This window comes from Malurus melanocephalus, unplaced genomic scaffold, assembly GCF_030028575.1.
Source record: "Malurus melanocephalus ecotype Western Australia unplaced genomic scaffold, MMel_1.1 scaffold_551, whole genome shotgun sequence".
Classification (NCBI taxonomy): domain Eukaryota; kingdom Metazoa; phylum Chordata; class Aves; order Passeriformes; family Maluridae; genus Malurus; species Malurus melanocephalus.
The window spans coordinates 330,923-352,135 of NW_026623783.1; the positions used below are offsets into that span (position 1 = coordinate 330,923).

At 34.9% G+C, this 21,213-nt stretch overlaps 1 protein-coding gene across 21 annotated transcripts in view; it reads left to right on the plus strand.

The window, feature by feature from the left end:
* GPHN (gephyrin) overlaps positions 1-21,213 on the plus strand; it is a 275,952-nt gene that overhangs the window by 201,857 nt on the left and 52,882 nt on the right. Inside the window, exon 11 of one of the 21 annotated variants that reach the window (XM_057382141.1) lies at positions 19,779-19,841. The exons of the other annotated variants lie outside the window; for them this stretch is intronic. Coding sequence (XP_057238124.1) covers positions 19,779-19,841 — 63 coding nt within the window. The remainder of the gene's footprint in view (positions 1-19,778; positions 19,842-21,213) is intronic. 21 annotated transcript variants of the gene reach the window in all.

Genomic DNA, 21,213 nt, shown 5'->3' on the forward strand with positions numbered 1-21,213 from the left:
AAACTACTGCTTCCCATCTTGAAATATAATTAAACATTTATAGTGTTTACACTTCTTGCATTTAATTGTGCAAAAGACCATTACACAAAAAAAAATTCAAAGTATATAAAGATGAAATGAAAGAGATTCACATGAGATTAATAAGAATGGAGCCACAGTTTTCCTGATTGTTGGTATGTTCTGCATTTTAATGTTTGTATAAACATACACAAATATTTAGATTGCTTAACAGATATCTAAACCAGTACCCACCAATATTTAATGTTATACCCTGATAAATGGTTTTGAACCAAGACGCCGATCATATGCGGTCCAAGCCATTTTGTTTAGGTTGCATCTCAAGAGTTGCTTCTATTTCAGCTATCCAATGTTTCACTTTTTTCCTACTTTGTTTTCTTTTAGCACCCTCTCAACCACTAATTATTTCTTTTTTCTTCTGCATAGTCCTTGCCTTTCCTGAYTTCTTGGTTTGTGATCTTTTGTTTTGGTTTTGATTTTGTATGTAAGTGTATTGCATTTGTTCCAGGGCAAGCCATCCTCTCTGTTCTCTAACACTGTTCTACAGCTGCTCTTTGTGAAAATGTTATTTCACTGAGCACAAAGAAGGGGARGGAAAGGATTAATTAGGCACCTCTTTCTGGTAATGCCACCATTTAAATTGATSTCAATATAGAAAAAGAAGCCAGTTGCTACTTTTCTGTACAAGTTCTAGCTAGAGGAATCTGTAGCGTTCCTCCCTGCCTGTGAGGCTTTATCGTTTTATCTTGTGATTTGGGAYGATGTTTTAATTACAGTGTAGATGAGAAGAGCAGAATGAGACCCTGTTTCAGTGGGAGACATTTAGGACCTGAATGTCCACTGAATTCATATGGAGAAAATACAAGACAGCTACAGTTTTTATGCTGTTTTTGAAAAATGCAGTGATCCATGCATTTTAAAGCATGGGTCATCACATGCAATTCTAGATGCATAATGTGCATATGCAGAAGATGTAGCTTATTTAGAAGGTGACTTTCACCTATTATTATTAAGTCCCATTGAAAGCTTATTTCAGATTAATATTCCTTTATCTGATTTCTAGGATTTAATTCCATGACCTAAAATATATGTGTAGACAGAAAACCTTACATATAGAAAACTGGAAATCATAATTGAGGTTTCCAAACATGAAAATTTACCTCTAAAATTTTCTTTTATGGAAATAAATGGTACAACACAGCCTTACCAATAAATAAGCAAATCRATAAATAAATGTAGCACATATTCAGTTGCTTTAGAATTACGTTTTCTTTTCTTTTTTTAGAGTTTTCTTTTCTTTTTTTTTTTCCTGTAGTGAAAAAGAGCCATGTTAAGCAAAGATATCTTCCTTCCAGATTTGAAGTTTACTGAACTTGTACATTTGTGTTGTTCAAAGCACTTTGATGTCTTGAAATGTTTTGGCAGAGGCAGTGAGAAATGCATTATGCTATGATTTATTAAAAACAAAATAAGACTCAAAAAAGAAAGAACAAAAGAAAAATGAAGGGGTAAAAAACTTGACAAGAGAACAGGTTGCTTTTTCAATTTGTTTTCTGATATTTACATGTAGCTCCATTGAAAGCTAGAGTAGCTCAGAGATCACCCAGAAGGCAATGTCAAAGATGCTCTCTCCGAGTAWATGTATGATTTCATTCGATGATCTAATTATTTTTTAAACTTCTGCTGGCTWGTAACACCAAATCTGATTGGTTTGTCTTCTCATCCCCATCTTTTTCCTTTCTCTATTTCTCTCTTTATGTTTTTCTTTTCTAGCTGGGGTTTCATTTTAATGTATGTGAGAAACCTGACCTGATTGACAAGTTTTTTTTAAAAGAATATCCTACTGCATTTTAATGAATGCTAATCAAACCACTTGACTTTATGGAAACTAAAAAAAAATCCTTTCCAAAATCAAAGTTGYATATCTAAGAGTTCTGTGAATATTAAACTTGGCAATGAATAAAACAGATACCCTTAATTTAAAGGATAAAAATACCTTCTGCTGGTGATTGATAAGTCTTACCTGAACCAAAAACTATGGCTGATATACAGTAACCCAAAAGCATATAGGTTCACATGTACCTGTCTTTGCTGTCGAYCTCTTCAGGTCCCTATTTTATCTCACAAAATAGGTCAATTTTTGGTTGAATGACAGCTATGCAAATTTTGTTGCTCATACTTTTTAGCAGACTAATGCAAAAATTTCCTATGTGTCACATTTGTTCTTTATTAAAAAATAGTTGTGAAAGGAGAATTAGGACCTACTATATCAGTTATGACACCCTATAAAGTCACCCATTTTTCACGGACTTATTTAATAAAACAAGTCAAATCCAACATAATAGTATGGATGGCAGTACCTCTTGTTTATWGATTCATCTCACAAATTAAGAACAGCTTTTCAGCAATTCTATATGAAAGTGTCTTTAAGCCATGTAATTTCGTGTGTAATGAAAATTAGGAAAAAAATTTGTAGCAGAGAAGATGTGAAAGTTAGTAACACTTTATCCCTTTGCACATCCATCCACTGAAGGGTCTCTCARTAATTTCTTTCGATTCATGTCCTCTTTGTCTTCCATACAGTATGACTGTTGTCATTCTCAGCACTGTCATTCTAATGCATAATCCACTAAGGTTATACAGTGCAAGGTAATTTTTGTAATGGAAATTATTTAATAATTTTTGCCCCTTTTGGGTGCTTTGGCATATACAATTTTGTATCTGAYATAAAGTTGATTACTGCCTTTTGTCAAGCAGAAATTATTGAGTTTATAATCTTTTGCAGGTCAAATACAAGGAAATCAAGCTGCTAATATATTGCAGTTTTCTATAAAATAAATTTGATTAAAGGACAGTATCTTTTTCCTGGCAAATCTTTTAGGAATCAATTATTGGGGGAAATAAACTGTGTCTYATTTTAAATTTGGTGATAACACAATCAACACAAAGTTGTAAATTCCTTTATTTTAGACTACTCATTCTTAAATTCATGATTTAATACTTAAGAATAAATGTAAAGCCAGAAAATAAAATAGGCCACGAAACTTTGTACTATTAAAAAGATCTTCTAATCATACATTATTTCACAGAATGTCACATGGGGAAAGATTTCAAATTAAAAGCTGTGACTACATTAGCCATGACAGCATGACAACATTAGTTGTCAAGAAATTGTCCTGTTCCTCTGTGTGCCTTTATCTGTTATTTCATGACCATGCCCTACATGATGGAAATCAGCCAGTTAGTAAGGAATGTAAGTAAGTAAACAAAGAAATGTTCCATATATTCTGCATGTGCCTTTAAGTTTCTTAAAACAAGCAGGACTCATTGCTAAAAGTTGCTGCTTTGTCACTGCTGCTCTGATTCATGCAGTAATAATGGATGTTCTAGATATGACAACATTTTAAAAGACAGTATACAAATGACTGATCAAAGAGAAAAAATAGTGGACAATTCTCAATCGTGGACAATTTGGGAAAAAATAAAGAGGCATCTGTTAATAGTTCATTTTCAAAATAATTTTCATCTTTTCCATACTGCTTTTGAAAAGGGTTTTAGATGTAGGTTTTTGATAGTCCTACAATGTGGCAAAAGTATTGAATGGTWTGGGAGGGGGAGCATTTAGTATCTGATGGCCAGCCCCATAAGTGAAAATGAAATACTATTACACAATTGTGTATTGGACAATACCATTAAGGTGGAACCTTTATTCCAGAATGAATTGCAAAGACTTTCTTTCCATGTTAAATTCAAAGGCCATTGGAAATATGTAGGAAAATTGGAATTCTGCAGAATATCACATATGCCACCAAAAGTTTGGAAAGCTTGCCAGATATCAGAAATAAAATTGCACTGAAAACATGCATGAAAAATTAGTTAATTAATCAGTTTGGGGGGTTGACTAGTTTTCATTTTTAATATATTTTAATATCAGCAGTAATGCATRACCATTTATTAAGAAGTTATCCTGACCTAAGGTTTGGTTTTGCTYTTCTTCTTGAGATGTTCATTCACCATGCAGTTCTTTTCATTACTTAATCCTTTGACCCTTGCAGTGACCAGTTTGACACTGAAATGTTTAGAATATTTAGTGTTCTATCACTTGGACATGGTAGCATTCCCCCCCTGCTAAAATTAATGTAGCAGTAACGAGTAAGTGCATTTTCTACTGACATGACCAATGGTGAAAGAGTTGACTGGTTTATATTTTATAGCTCGTAATACCTCSGAAAATAGATTTTCCCCTCTCCCCACAGCAGTACAGGCTGCAGATTTTAAACACAAGTTAATTCCTGCAGAAAAAATATTACGGAAAGTCCATGAGAAAAAAAAAATCTAAAAGTTCCCAAGTGCTTCACCTAACATAGGCTTCACCTAACACAATACGCAGKGGTTATCAGGTAGCATACAAAATAAGGAGAGCTGCCCCTTCTCTCAAACTGGATGAAACAGTCACTGAAATTCAAGTATGACAACAAATTGTAAGTAGAGTAGGTGATAAATTGGAGTAACGTCACCGGAGCTTGGAAAAGTATTGACATTTAATTTTAATACAGGAACAATACACTTAAAATATCCTGAAATCGGGTAGATGCTTAAAGACTAGTTAGCAAGAAAGGAGTGACATAGAAATGATCAGGAAATTATAAGTGTGCAGCAGATTAAACAATCACATTGTGTGATTCTGTTGCAGATAAACAGCAAACCCCGTGTGCTGCGAGCATAATCCTTTGCTCAAGAACATTAGGTCGTTTTGGGATTGCAGCACTTCTGTATACCTTTTATTTCATCATTAAGAGAAAGTGAAACAATACTGTGACAGTCTAGACATGTATGAATAAGAAAAAAAGAATTTGAAATAAGATTAGTAGGAGATTGAGGAAAATTGTGTATGTGTGTAATTTCRAGCATAGGAAGAAAAAAATTGCTGGTATCTTATTGAGGGGAATATTATCAATTGCTTCTGTAGAATTGGAACTGTGAAAAAGGAAATACAGTATTATTTTAAGTTATTAAATTCTCATTGGAATAAGACTGAAATTAAATGGTTCCATTATTAATGAAAATATGGATAATTAAATTACAGGCTACTTTGACAAGGAAAGTGATAGCAACTTATAATAGTTGCCTAAGAGAAGGTTAAAGTACACAAATGTCTAGCATACCCCTTGGAAGCTGGTGTGAGGAGTAGACAAGATGAACAAAGTTCTTCAAATCTTTGTGGAGTATAGTTCCAAACCTTCTGATCATTTTTGTTTCTGTGTAACTAGTTGCTGATACTGCCATCATGATTCTTCCTATTCACTTGTTCTTTGAATCCTCACGTGCAAAAACAGAGGCTWATGGTTTTTTTCCATGCTACTGAAAGACAAACCATGAGAGCAATGGCTGCACATCTATGAGAATCTTGATTAGAGCCTCATCCAAAGGTCTTAGGTGAATACCTGTACCCCTGTTCTATGTAGAAGCACACCTTRTCCTTCTTAGAAAGATTTCAAAGCAGTAGTTCTAGAAACAGTTTTTGCTTTGTCAAAAGAGGATCCTTCTTTTTTCTTTTTTTGCTATAATTATAAAATAGACTGTTTAAGAATAACAGTTGATTTCCTAAAACTGTGGTTTTTACTCTTGYTGTTTGTCTGAAGGAATTTTCTATTTTTGTCTTAATCCTTCTGCAAATCATCTTAATTTCAGAAAACATTTCATCAGTTGAAGAAAGTGCTGAGTGTGTATGAATATTTAAGATTATGTGAAGTGATTCAGATTTCCTTAGTAATGTTATCTAGAAGACCAAATGAAATGCCAGAAAGGAACAAAATACATTTAGAGTATTAAAAATTTTTCAAGGAGGAAAAAAAAGGGTTGTATATGTAATGGAGACATAAATTGGCATAGACTAATGTGACTGCAGAAATTCCCTGAAAGTGACATTTTTTATTTCAATGAAAAAATATTAAATACACATTTGAGACTGAAAAATATTCTTATGCTAAAAGACTTCTTATGAATACTATGTTCTCTGCTCAGTCCATCATATACTTAAGTTCAGTAAATGGTCACTAATAACCTGCGTGGAAATTCTTGCTGGGTTTATCTTTACCATAAACATGTCAAAACTGCTGTACAGTTTGTTAAGTCTAAGGAAGTTTTGCCAAGGCTTCTGATAATTCATTTTTTCACCCCTAGAAAAAAATCAAGACATGATTTTTAGTACATTTATAAGAACAATTTCTTTTTACATGTCATTRTTAGACTGCTTTTACTCCCTCTTCAGACAACGAAATAGGAAATATTTTCATCCAAAGAAAGGATTTTCGTATAAATTACTGGAGAGTCCCTTTTTAATACTTGAGTTATGTCTGAGTGATTAATAGTTTAGAATAATGACTAAGCAATAAGTAAAACTGTAGTGTTATCAATTACCTTGTGTTTGCACTGAAAGCTCTTGACAGTCGACAGAGTCCCTCAAGAATCWCAGACTTTACATTGCTTTGGGGCATAATCTGCAGATTTCTACTGACCTATATCTGGCCATTAGTAATTGAACTTTGCAAGTTATTCTGSTTTTTGGGACACTGAAATTGAAGAAAAACCTCCCTTGTCAAAATGTTGGTTCTGAGTATGTTAACACATAAAGATATTCAGAGCTTCTTACGGGTTTTCACATTGTACCCTTTGCAGAGTTAGAATAAAACTAATACTTTTAAATTAAACTGATTGGTAAAGTTTTGTCCTAGAATTCCTTATTGTCCTTAGATAATGTTTCAGCTGTCTAGAGGAGGAAGGATTTATATTTGTCTTCAAGTTCATCATTAGTTTTAATTATTTTTCAAATACAGTACTTTTTTTTCTTTTATTTTAAGAAGCTTCCACCTTAAAAGGCATGAATTTGGAGTTTCTGAAATAGTTGGTCACAGAAACTTAATGAAACCCCTGCCACTATCTCAGTGCTGGAACCACCTATACAGAAAACCTTCTGAGACCCTTACTGTGCCACCATCTCCTTCTTAACAATGTTTTCTTTTCCCCACTGCACAACCAGGCTCGACTCCCTTCGTGCTCATCCACCTATAGTGTTTCTGAGGTATACTTTGCACGTGTTCTCTCACACAGTCGACCTGCTCACCCATCACACTTTTTGGATTTTATTTACTTTTTTCTTTTTTTTTGCATCGCACTGTGCACAAGTGGGGAAAAATCAGCTGGGGGGGCAGATTTTGCATGATCAATCTGCAACCATGTTCAGCGTGGTTTAAAATCACTGTATCAGTCTTGGACCACCATGATATATAATCCAGGGGCTAAGCAATACTAGATAGCATATAGGCATAAATTATATTATAAAAACATCCTTAGTTATCTCTTACATTAAATAAAAATAACAAACTTACAGATGTCAAGGCTGCAAAACACTTCACTTGTTAGTCTCACCCATTTTCAGACAGTGAAACTGGAAAGACTCTGTAAAGGTGGCCATCAGGTTATGATTGCTAATTACCTGTTTAGATATAGATGGGTTTGTGATACCTGAAGTTCATTATTAGTTCCCAAAGCTCTGGCTCAAGTCACTACCTGMCAAAATGCAGGTACCATTTTAAATACTTCCACATCAGCTTCATGATGGTCTTCTGTAATGTGGTATATCACATATAACAAGAATTGAAAATGAGAATGCTTTCAATGGTAATTAGAATAGGGAAGGAAGAAGAAATATGTTAAGAAAAACTAGAATTCACAACATCATGGGATAGAAACCCTGTCATAAAATACTGTAAAATTCATTCCATAACCTGCTGTATAAAGATTAGGGTTCAGCATATTATTATAATTGATAAGTGGATGAATATCAAAAAGATGGACTTGAGGTTTTCTGAAATACTGAATCAGTCTTGAGCACGTACAGTTGTTTATTCTGTATTTTAAAAGAATCTCTTAAAGATAACAAGATCCCAWAAGAGGTTAACAGTTTGCTCTGTCTCACTCTGTGGGCCAGGTTCTGAATCTGAATGTTCTATCCATGAACAATATAAAAAAATGCAAACRTTAAGAGCTCATCTAATCACTTTGTCCCTAAGCAGAAAGACCTTGCTGATTGTGTGTGTAATTTGTTGTCACAAGCTTCAGCTTCTCAAGCAATCATTCCTAGTACTATCCTTAGTAATAAAACACATTTTCAGTGTACGAATAGYCAAAAGATCTAATAGAACAGTTCTTAAGAAGATAGATGCTTACCAGTTTTTCTGTCATAGATCTGTATAGATCAGTAATTGCTSTCTGGCTCTACCAGGAGACAAGTAGTTTTAAAAATAATAAAGCATGTGTTCCTAACACCTGACATGTATTCTGCAGTTCAATGTGCCTCATCACTGTATTATATGAAAGCCTCACTTTTTAAATCATGATTATTATCAAAACAACAATATGGAATAAATAAATTACACTCATGTGCATACAAAGACACTTTTTTCTAAGCTAATACAGGAGCAAGAAATTAAGGTTAGTGCTTACAGGTGCAGGACAGAAGCCATCCTCATTCTGTTCTTCTGAATATCTGTATGAAATTAAGAAAAGWGAGTGGATCAACAGGCATTTCATAGTTCATATCAGCAAAAATTATGAAYGTGCTCTTACAGATGATGAAGTCCATAAGCCACTTTCAGGGAAACTGGAGTCTTCTTGCTTTGCCTGCAACTTCAGCCATTTGTCCTTCTCTCCACTTAGTAGAGAGATCACTGTCTTCAAAAGAAATACAAACCGATGTATTGCAGCTGGTAACTGGTCAACATGTGTGGGTCTCCTGCTTGATCAGATTCCAAAAACTTTCTTGTCTTCTCCAAAACTATCACTGCTTTGCACTTTGTGCAAAARAACATGCTATCTGAAGTATCAAGATGGCACTGCAAGACTGTGCAAGCAATTCATCCTTTATACTCTGTCCAAAGGGAAGATCTTCATGTGTAAATGCAAATACCCTGGCTGTCTGCTGAACCAGATCTTGTGATCRGAATTTCATGCTCTCAAAACACACCGTACAAGATATTAAAAGCAAAAGGTCTAAGAAAATATGGATACCTTATTCTGGTGGCAGACTAGCACCCTGTGTATTTTTCAGCAGAACACTCGAGCCAGTGACAGATCCAAAGGAATAAATCAATTGAAATTAAAGATGTCTGTGGCAATTTTAACTATTTGGAAAGGCAGGAAGGGATTGGAGGTTCTCTGGGGTCCATAAAGGATTTGTAGTCTAGTTTCTGTCTTTTCTAAGAGGCTCTTCATTCAAAAATACAGCTTAGATGTGTCAAACAATGCTCAACATCGTCCTCTATTACTTTGGAAAATGGGAAACACTGACGTAAGTAGACAACATCTTGACTTCTAAATTATATGATAGAAAATCTCCCAAACTGAAGTATTGTTAAATCAACTCCAAAAGTCTGCCATTAGTTTTGATCAGGGGAAGAAAATTAGTAATGGTGTATTGTATGATGTCTCATAGGCAGGGGGGAAAAAAGAACCACCCTTCTGATAGGATCTCAAGGTTGTTTTTTGTGTCCACACATATTTCTGTGGGTCTTATTTTTAAAAAAGTATTTTTCTTAAGCTAATTTCACTAAGTTTAGAGCTTCTTAATTTTCTGTGTCTGAGTCATCGCCAGATAGCTTTGGACCTTCAGAGGATATCTGGAACACAATGGCAAAAGAAATGGAATCAGTGCTGAGAATTCAGCTGAACATGAYTTCTGCCAAAGGTACAATGAAAGAAAAAGGAGATAACCTCATATAAATGATTTTTGAAATATCTTTTTAGGAAATAGGTGTATTAGGTTCATCATAAAAAATTGCCTCACAATTTTATTTGTTGAGAAAAGGTCTAGAATTGGATTCGTTGGCACTTGTAGAAGTAAAATTGTCAAAAAGGAAAAGTCAGTCTTCTGTGAAGGATTTCATGTCACGTAGAAGGTCTTTGATTGAAGAAGTAAAAGATCTTCCAGCAGAAGACAAACAGGACCTGTATATCCAGCGTTGTGAAGAATTTGAGGTAGAATTTGCTGCCTGGTTTTTTTGATAAATATTCTGGTAGATGCTATTTTGCATCTCAGAGTCCAGTAAAATAAAAAAGCTTCTTTTCATCATTTTGATTGTCACTGATAGCATGAGTGGAACTGCAGATGTGGTCAACTGATGCCTATTTGAGAGGAATGGTCAGAAAGATTTTAGAAACTTCTGCTTACTTTTAGGTACACAGAGGTTTCTTGAGCTCCAAGCATTATAGTATAGTAGTATTACACACCCTCTTAGCCCCAGTCAGGCCCTCAACAATTCCACTTGTCTGTAATAAGGTCTTGTCTTTGGTTCAATTCAGTGAAATTGAATTTCTTTAAAAAGGGATTTTCTCAAGAGAAGTAAAGCTTTAATCATCTACAATGGTATGATGATAAAATACAGGTTCATATTCTCTTTAAATTTCACAGTGTGCAGTAATGTYTTTCACTCTTGATGAAAACCAGTTAACCTCATGCCTGTTATTTTTGTGAATGTTAGCAGGACTACCTAAATGGTTTGTCTAAAAGTTAAATTATTAATTAGGACTTATAATGACTTAGCAGTAGTACAGTATAGTATGTGTAGAATAGATACATAATTTACTTATTAATCAGTTGTCACAAAACATAGTAATTTATTTTTAAATAGTAGTAGTTTACTGAACATGTTAAATCAAATTGKCTTCATTTAAATTTTTAGAAGTACTCTGACATCAGCTTGTATCTTAAAAATATTATTTGCAATGTAAATCAAACAGATTATTCAATGAAGGTCCATAGTCTCCTAATTTAGAAAATTATACTTAGGTAGTGTTTGGCAATGGCACCATTTTTTATTCTCATTTGTATCTCAGACTTTCTAGCAGCATCAGTTCCCCCTCCCTCTCTCTCCCTGTCCTCTGGCTTTTGCATGCGCTGTGTGTTTGGCTAAAAGCRTAATGAAGGAAACCTATTGATCTGCTTGTTGGAAGGACAGTGGCAACAAAATKATTGCAGTGCTATTCCCCACTTTCTAAAAAATAAAGCTTTTCAAAGAGGAAGACACTCAGGTGCATAGCTTGTCATATGTTTTATGTAGCCTCACTGAATGGTTAGAACGTGATGTCTTTTATCGTGAAAGACCTGCAAAATACTGCATTAGTTCTCTCTCCCTCAAAGAATATTATTTCCATAAAGATAGGTTTGGAATATGTATTGGCTGCATACTGATTGATGGGATTTAATGGTATACTTACCATTGTTAATAACACAACAGAGACTGTATTATTTTAYCTGATAATAGAGAGTCACCAGTACATGGAATTAAGGAGCAGTATTCAGAGAACATGAGGAAACACTATTTCCTGCAATAGGMCTTCAGGAGAGCATTCAAAGACTGCATGAAGATTTTTAAGAGCTCTAGKTTAAAGTATTTTATAGAGTATACTTTACAGAATGTTGTTCTTCACAATTAAAGCCAAGTAAGAGACTGGCTTGCCTTCTTCAATAGAAGCCAGTGATTAAAGACCAGGAAGGGCAGCTYTGGCTTTCAGATGCTTACCACCAGCATGGAACCTAGAATTCAGTTTCAGCTGCAGGGTGCTAAGTTCACTGTTGGTATCTGTCGTAAATCTGCTCTACATAGCACAAAATGAGTAAATGTAAGCAAGTCTCCTATTATTTTCTTTGATTTCATGCAGAAGTCCAGCAGATAAAAAACTTGGATTATTACATCTGCCATACAAAACTATACTGAGCCATTGAACAGAAATTGCTGCATTAAATTGAGATTCCCTGTCTCATCACCTTATGAATGCCATATACTTTGTTGAGATGTTTTTTTCCAATTTGAAATAATGTTTCTCCAAGAAATAAAAGAACACAACAGAGACCATAAGGACCCAATAATCATTCTGGGGTTGTCCAGCCATGTTGCCACAATCTACTCCTGGTCTTCTGTGGTTTTGATTTGGGGTTTTTTTTTTTCAGTTGGTAATAGAATAATTGAGTTTTTAAGTAAAATTAGAATTTATAGGTATTTTTCTTTCAAATATGAACAAGAACTCAGGGTTTTCCATTTGGCAATTGCCTTTTAAAAGATTGCATTTTGATTTGCTGATAGTACCACCTTACTTCAAGCTTAAGAAAAATTAATTAAAATTCTTACTTTTAGAGAAACCTGGTTTCCTCGATGCACATTAAAATGCAAAAATTTATAAAAAAAACAGTGATCTTCCCCATTCATAGAAAATAGTTTTGCTACTTCTATCTTCATTCATGATGTTAGGATTAGTTTAGGGTTTGGATTATGAAACATCTTCTCTACATTCTCTTTCTCATATAAGAATAGTGTATGGCAAAACTTACAAGTTACTTCAGGAAGGACAGGGTGTTTTTGCAATAATCTCATCAAAGTATACATGAATAACTTTGATTAATGATATCTGAATATTTTTTTAAATTCTTTAAGAAATACTGCTGTATTTGTACTTTAAATACTATTTGTCTTTGTTTACCCACTGCTGACTCTCAGATCCATTATTAGTTCATGCATTCAAAATAGAAGCAAAATTTTTCTTAAATATACAGCTTCCCTGTGCATAGTACGTAGCTTGTGACTTCTGCCAAATAAAACTATCCCTTAATATTAACATTTTTCACTTTTGTTCTGTACTAATAAATTCAATTCTAGCAATAAGTTAATCTACCAAAAAAATATTTAACATTTGTGAGAGTGGTAAAAGATGGGGTTTTGAACAGCATCTCATTTCATGTTACAGGTTTTGGCTTAAACCTTATCTATTCAAATTAACAAAATTGTGAAACTTTTCTATTGATTTTTATTATGGAAAAATGCTTTCCAGGTCTGCATTTATCAGAGAAAGGGCAAATAAATAATTTCTATCATTTTGAAATTTAAAGTTYCCTACTTTTTGTTCCAAGACAAATCTTTATGTTTCCATTTTTGATTAATTTTCTCCCTTGCTTCTTATACCACAAAATAGCAAGATATTTCACCCTGCCTTGCCTCATGGTAGAGCTGTGCAATCCTTTCTGAAAAAAATTAGACCAAACCATAGAGCTATCAATATAATTTTCATTTYGTTTGATTACATCTTAGACTCCTTTGCCTTTTCCAAAGTCAGTCTTACCATTATTTCACTGCAAATAAATCCACTTAAGCAAAGGGGTTTTGTCCATTTTCTTGTGCTGTACCATATGTATGGCAGTATGGCAGTAAAATTGACTTGATTAGATGTAACTTTGAGGGGTTTTTTCCTAGACAACCACGGTTTTCTTTTTAAATCCAGTATTAAGATGCTCACCAGCATACAGTGTTTAGAACACTAATAGAAAAAGGTGAAAATTATCTTTAAAGATGCTTTAACAATATAAGAAATCGGATTGTGGCTTTTGCTGACTCTTTGGGCCTGAAGGTTCACTGTTCATTTGTTGGTGGCTTTTGATGCCACAAAGTCACAGACAGTTTATAGGTTTTGATTGCTTTGTTCCTGTTTACATGTGTTCGTATTTCTTTAACATAGAAGTACGAGGAATGTTACCTGTATGGTCAGCTTCCAGGAAGATAAGATTGTAAGTATTAAGTAGGAGTTGTAGGCTTTGTTAGCCTTCAAGTTTGAGTCAGACTCCTTCAAACATCAGTGGAGGGATGCTTTTTCACTCCACAGACTTTGGATCAAAGGGATGGAGGCCCATAGGCCTAGGAGCAGATAGGAGCAGAAGCAATAATGCTAGACATTCCAAACAGGCCTCTGTCACTTCCCTACCAACATGTATTCAGATATTGACAATAACTAGATATGTAGAAAACTGAATTGTATTTCCCAGCAGTAGCAGGTGGGGTGAATGGTGACTCCACCTCTCCTGCTTCTGSAGCAGAAAGCCTTGTGCTGTAGCAGGAAGGCCTGAATGGGTGCCAAGGAAGCCATTGTTGCATTTGCCGTTTCCACATTAGTGTTGACTTCATTTTTCGTGCTGGAAGAACTTCATGCACCATTTTTGGGGTACTCATTTTCTGTGTGATATTCACATCACCACAGCTGGCAGGGTGCACTCCCAGCCCAGAGAGCCAAACGTGTCCTGGCTCCATCCAGAGCAGCGTGGGCAGCAGGGCCAGGGAGGGGATTGTGCCCCTCTGCTCTGCTCTGCTGAGACCCCACCTGCAGGGCTGCATCCACCCTGGGGTCCCAGCWYRGGAAGGAATGGAGCTGCTGGAGAGAGTCCAGAGAAGAGCCATGAGATGATCCCAGGGCTGGAGCACCTCTCCTGTGAAGAAAGGCTGAGAGACTTGGGGCTGCTCAGCCTGGAGAGGAGAAGGATCCACGAAGGCCTCTGCAGCCTTCCATTACCTAAAGGGGGCTACAAGAGAGCTGGAAAGGGAGTTTTTACAAGGACCTGTAGTGATAAGACARGGGGAAATAGCTTTAAGCTGAAAGAGGGCAAGTTTACATTAGATGTTAGGAGGAAAGTCTTTACTATTTGGTAAAGGTCAGGTTGTCTGGGGCTCTGAGCAACCTGGTCTAGCGGAAGGAATATTTAAGGTCTTTTCCAATGCAAACCATTCTGTGATTCTATGCTAAGCACTCCAAATGCAGTTGAAATAAATGGCAACTGTGGATCTAATCTCTGCAATCCAACTGTGRGCATGTCAAGTTAAGTTTTGTCTAGATTTCTCAGTTTCCCATTTCTAAAATCAAGTCATCCCTCTGATTCACAAAGATTTTGCAAAAATAAATTCCTTCATGTGTATTACAATGTTTTATTTTGTTGAACCAAGCACAACAGAGAAATCTATAAAGAATTAAATAATTACCCATGTAGAAGACAGTTTATATAATGTTTAGTAAGTGAAACATAAAGCTAGTCTTTAAGCAGGGGGATTAAAATGAAGTAGCCTTATCTCATCTTATGCAGAAGCCCTGTTGAAAATAATTATGATGAAATCACAGCACCTATGCGTCAAATGAAAAATGACTTGAACGCATAACAYTGATCTGTCCTAAATGTAGTTTCACTTAAACTTGCCAATTTTACTTTACTACATTTGAATGAAGAATGTATTTTTAAAATTWATTTTGAGGGTCACACAATTCAAGAAATAGTTTCCATTTTTTTTCACTACGGTAGATATTTCTCTRTTTTAATGCTGCATTGAAACTGGCTGTTCTTGGGTAAAGGAAAAAAAATGTGAAAATAGTTGAAATTTAATCGAAAAGTAAAATACTTGTAATAGAAATAAAGCTTTATAAAATGTCAACCATACTAGTCCAGGGTTAGAGAGTAATATACGGTGTGTTTGAAGACAAAAATTTCTTTACATCACTTGTGTATCTGACTGACATCTGATTGACAGCATCTTAACAGTTGATTAATCTAGAATGGGCAAGGAGTTTAAAAAGTCTTAATGCTGGTCAGATAGGATATAGCTCAGACATCTAATGCATACTTCTAAGGCTAAGTGATTTTGTCAGTCAAATTACCAGGGTTTGAAATTATATGAAAATAAGCAAGTAAATACCATTTCTGTGGTAAACAAAATGAATARCAGGTTATTTTTTGCCTTGTACCTCTTAGGAAATACAGCTTATTCTCTTTGTTTACACTATCTACTTCTTAAACTGGAGTATATTTCCAGGGCATTTGGAGCATGTTTAAGATCTACATTCAAACAAATAAAATATCTTTTTCACAGTTAATAATAGAAGTAGTAGAACATTTTATTTTTTAAGTGCAGTGTTTCTACAGATTTCTTGTGTCTTGCAAATCCCACTTGAATTTTGATAGCACAGGTTAGAAATACCTGTTGGAGCACAAATTTGGCAATAATGGCTTGATTTAATATGGGGTTTAGCTTATACAAGATGCTTGATCTCTTCATATTTGGGTATTATAATTATAATGCAGCTTCTTTGAACAAAAAGGAGTATGGCCTTGAATAAGCTCTGAAGCACCCCTAAAATATCACAGAAACATGCCATCTTTTCAGTGTTACTCATACAGCATTATCTGTGTKCTGTCCCCTATTCTATAAGAACACAAAATTCACCTAATATTTTTTTTTCTCATATAAAGGTAAACATTTTTTTAATTATTCTGAAGAAAAGTAATCCCTCTTTGTTTCTTCTAATTCTCAACTATGAAGCCTATACTGCCAGTTTGTAGTAGCCAGTTTGTTTTCCCGTTATCTTACTGTGGTTTGCTCTTTTGCCTCTTTTTTTGTTGTATATATCATAGTTCTTCCTCTTTTTTCATTGTGAGGTGTTAAGGTTGCAGTTTTAGTTGATGTGCAAGATTTTCTTTGAATCCTCTTCTGGAAATAAATGTGTTGATTTTACCTCTCCAGGACAATGCCAATTTCCATTGAGAGATGACTAATCCCAGAACACTGCCCTTTGCCTTTTCATTCCATGTTGTTCCAAATACTGGATAATACCTTTTTTTTTTATCCTGCTCCTGAAAAAGGAACCAATTCAGCCCTTACACTTCTACGGTGTATTCATCAATCCACTTCCACTGTCCTGTTTGAACAGTAGTTAGGATGAACTGTAATTTGACTATAGAATTTCATATGTCTGTTCATAGTCTACTGGGAACAATTATCAAAATTTAATAAATCTGTATGTAAAGTGTAGCTGACTAGAAAAAAACTCAGAAAAGACCTCTGTATATATGGATGAAGAAGGTGACATACTCAAGATTTAAAATATACTTTTGTTCAGTGTCCAGTCTACCAAGTGTAACACTTAGTAAGTGGTAAAAATCTCCTCCTAAAATGATTTTGGCTTCAAATGAYTTTTTGTTTATTTCTTCCCACGGACTCCAAATGAGTGATTTCTTGTGTGGAATATGACATTATTTATTATTCCTATTTAAATTTTAGTGAGCTGAATCCCATCAGTAGTACTTGTTTTAAAAATTGTGTTAATGAGTAATGTCTGCTGCTATCAAATTCCTTGTGCTCACTTTTCTTTCCATTTCAGAGGTGGTCTCAAGACACACATARCAAGAAAAATTGATTTTGTAGTTTTCAGCTGACTTACATCCTAATTCAGATGGCCATAAAGCATTCTGTTGAGACCTTGTGTGTTCAGCTCARTGTAAAAGTGTTGTTTGAATAAGAATGGACTTCTGAAATAGGAAGATTGCATGTTGTTATTTAATCCTCACATACTTTATTGAATGTTTTCTGAAGTACACAATTCCAGATGCACTTTGTTGGTTTTTTTTTTTTTTTGGAACTGGGTAATCTTTAAAGTTCCTTCCAACTCAAGCCATTCTTGTGGATGTTTTTTTAACAAGTTCTAATGCTGGTTTTTTAATGAAATCAACAATGTATTTCACTGCATTTTTTTTATTTGCTCCTAGTTTAACCTTATGGATATTGCTTAGAAAAACAAGCCAAAATCAAGTTTTTGCAGTATTATCACAGCAGCTTGAGACATTTTTATTCAAGGTTCAGTTTTCTCTTAGTCTGTTTATTTAKAGACACTGAATAATGTATGTTACACTCTTAGAGGATAAAAGGTATTTTAGGCAGAAGACCCGGTGCAAACCCTACAGTTATCAATCAGATCACATGTGATTTGAAATCTGTTTAAAGCAGGCAAGTATTTCAGAGAMTATTCAAATGGCATGTGTACACTGTACATTGTACAGAGCTCAGGTTATATAATTACTAATAAATCACATGCAGAATAAAAGCAGCAGCCCCATAGTTCCCCACATCACAGTGGATAAGTTGTCTTCATAAAGCTGSTGAAGTTTGAGGAAAGGCTCTATGAGTTATGCACTTTGTCAGCAGCAGTAAGTGTAGTAGGTGCAGTAGCTCATGAACAGGCCTGYCTGGTGTTCATGAGACAGTGAGAGGAATCCAGTTCAATTGTTAATGGCTGCTGTGCTTTGCATACCCTGCTTCCTTCATTACAGCTTGGCGAACTCATTCCCTCTGCTGTACCTTAGTCCTCTGTGTCTGCATATGTTTGGGTTTCTGCTGGTGGTTCCACATATTGCATGCTTTCCTCAAAGTGGAGCAATGTGCTTTCCCATAAATGCTAAARGTTATGGGTCGGCCTCCTACAGTCTCTGTGTTCCTGAGAAATGGGCTCTTTCTGTTGGTGGTAACTCATGTTTTGATGTCATTGTTCTGGATTGTTCTTCATGTTTTAATATTGAGTTAAAATGTACTCCCGTAAGAGTTAGCTTTTCATATTGGGCTGGAAACTCTTCATCTTTGTCTAGCAATTTGTTTTATTATAACCAATGGCTTTTAATTGTACCTCCCATAATGAAGAGCTGACTTAATACTCTGTGCTAATCTTGTTATGACTTTTAAAAGGTAAGTAATTTCTCTAACAATTCCTAACAGTCATGGTAAAGTGATAAAGGGTTTCTCAGTTTTCTTTTTTTGTTWTTTTTCACATGAATTTTTCACTTGTAGCATGAACTTTTCTTGTGTCTTTTTCTATTTTTCTTATAAAAAAWTTTTTAGACTGATTTTTATTTGCAGCAAAACATATGTAAATTTAAGTAAATCAAATTTAGTACAGTCATTGATTTTGTTTTTCAGACCAATCATGAGTGATAGAAGTTGTCAGCAGGACTCCTTATTTTTACCATTCACTTTCTTTGTTTCTGAGTACTTTATTTCACATTCTATTTACTGCTTCAGCCTGTGGGAGAAAGCTTACTCTGCATTACAGCATGGTGAAGTTACATCTTCAAGAACATAAAATCCAGTTTGTTTAAAATACAGARTAATGTGAACTGAATGCTTTGGGTTTGGTTACATTCTGTCTGAACTATGCAGGGAATGGTACTGGCTGGTAGCCCAGTGTATCTTCTGCCAAGATATATTGTGAGCCAAGAGGCTGTAGAATGCACAAACAATAAATCTATATTTTCCCTGTGAAAGAAAAGATAGCCATAAGTTGTTATTTTGTAGCTACCTAYGAATGAGAAGAATTATAGTAAATATGCTAATAATAACCCTCCCCAGTTAGTCATGGTACTATATGCAATGTAGTATGGATTCTTCAGTTAACAATAGCTGTGAAAAGAATRCAGATTTTCTGTAAATGTAACAAATAACAAAGTAGTAATAATTAATATGATAAAAGGCACTTAAAGCACATGACCCCATTTATAAAAAGCTCAATTGCTGCCAAAACTGTATCTGTTAGAAAACTGGTGGGTTTAATTTAAAATCATTTTACTGGAATTTTGATTTAAAAAAAAAAATTAGGAAAAAATGTGCAATTCATATTAAACAGAAGTATTATATAATGACTAATTTTGATGTCAGTTATGTTAAAACATGGTTTGTGTTCTGCAGCTGTGAGCATAGGTTGGGAAACGATCAAGTCTAGCTGATCAAGCCTTTTATTTTATTATCATGGATTCCTCTTCCACAGCTGCTTTTAAAATTTGTGGGAAGCAAATTATTTCTCATACTGCATATGTTGCCCATCAGGTGAGTGATAACATGGAAACTTTAGGCTGGGTGTAAGAAATAAAAAAGTAAATATAAAGTCCTCTGTGTGCACAGAATTAAAAATTGACCTGTAAGAGGCTGTATGTGAAGCCAGCTGTCTTTTGTTACCATTGTCATTTGGACATTTTAAGAGCAAAACTTTGTCAGCACGTTTTTAATATTAGAAGATTTGATCTGCAAATCTCAGCTGCTCTGTTCATTATAAATCTCTTGTTTTTGTCCATACACTAGCTCCACTATAGGTTGGAAGGGCTTAAAGATGAACTGAGGAGGAATAGAGGCTACAACTCGAGAGTAACTATTACTGCTCAAAGGAGCTGTTTTCCATTCGCAAACATTGCTTTGCGCTATGGGTTTGGGCTCCTTCTGTTCCTCCACTTTGTTGAAAGACTCTCTCTTGACTTCCATTTTACTTCTTTAGCACTGTCTTTGTCTGCTAACATTTTTCCTCCTTCTCTAGTAGCTTTTATCTGTGTCCTTTGGATCACATATTTTACTTAGTTTGTTTTAGTAGATCGTTTCAAATGTTGTGTTTTGTATTTTTGGTTTTTTGCCTTTTTCTTTAGGACTATGTTATCTCACTGAGTTTCATTCCACAGTTTGCTGAATCGCTTGGTTATTTTGCAGCAGGTCCATTCCTCATTTTCTCTTTTCATGTTTTTCAGTGAGAAATTAGAGAGCCTCTTCCATTTTAAACAGTAGTCTTACACACATAGGCCCATGCCTCCTTTTGCATACACCATCTTCTGCCTTGCCACATCCATCCTGCTTCTCTCTCCCTCTCTCAAGCTGTGCTTCTCTTTATTTTGTGTTTTCTTTCCTACCATTACACCACCTTTTTGGTCCAGAATTGTCYTTTGATAAATTATAGGTAAATATTTACTTCTTCTAAAGAGAGTTGATGTTATGCCTTTGAAATCTGGTAAAACAACTCTGGGCCAAATTTGGGCATCATTAATATTTTGTTTGCAGTTTTCTTGTATAGTACTTTTGGTGGGAAGGGAGGAGGGTGTGGGGTTTTTCTGTTTGTTTTTGTTAAACAAGAGTTTTTTTCAGGGAAGGACACCATAACCCACTCTAAGTTGCAACATTACTTTTCATAAGTTATTCCATTACAATAAGTAGACTGTGTTGCGCTGTAGAATCAAATTTTTTATGTRAATATCTATTTGGGGCAAGCTGCTGTGGAACAGAAGAAAGAGGTTTAGAAGCTGGGACACAGTTTGTTTCAGCCTTAAATGGTTTTTCCTTTCTGAAGACAGCTTTTGAGGGGTTGGGCATTTACCATTCTTCATCAGTTTTTAGATTCATACATATTCACTTTCTAGGCATTTTTTCTCTAACTGCAAGTTCAAAATGAGGTCTGTAAGATAATCTGGATTCACTCCTTTGCTTTTTCAGCAGAGACAAATCTGCTGGGAAATTACACCCTCAGCATGACCTGTGCTATTCCAGTTCTTTCACTATATGTGCACAGTTTTGCTTTATTAATATTCTCATTGAAATTTAAAAAACCTTTGTCAATAACTATAAAAGGGAAGGATTCGTTCTTACTATCTCAGAGATTTGTTTTCCCATKAAGTTTACTTTAGCTTGAGTTTTGTCTTTTGTCCACACAAAATGCTTTTTATTCAAGTGCTGCCAGTTCAGTCAGCTGGACTGACAG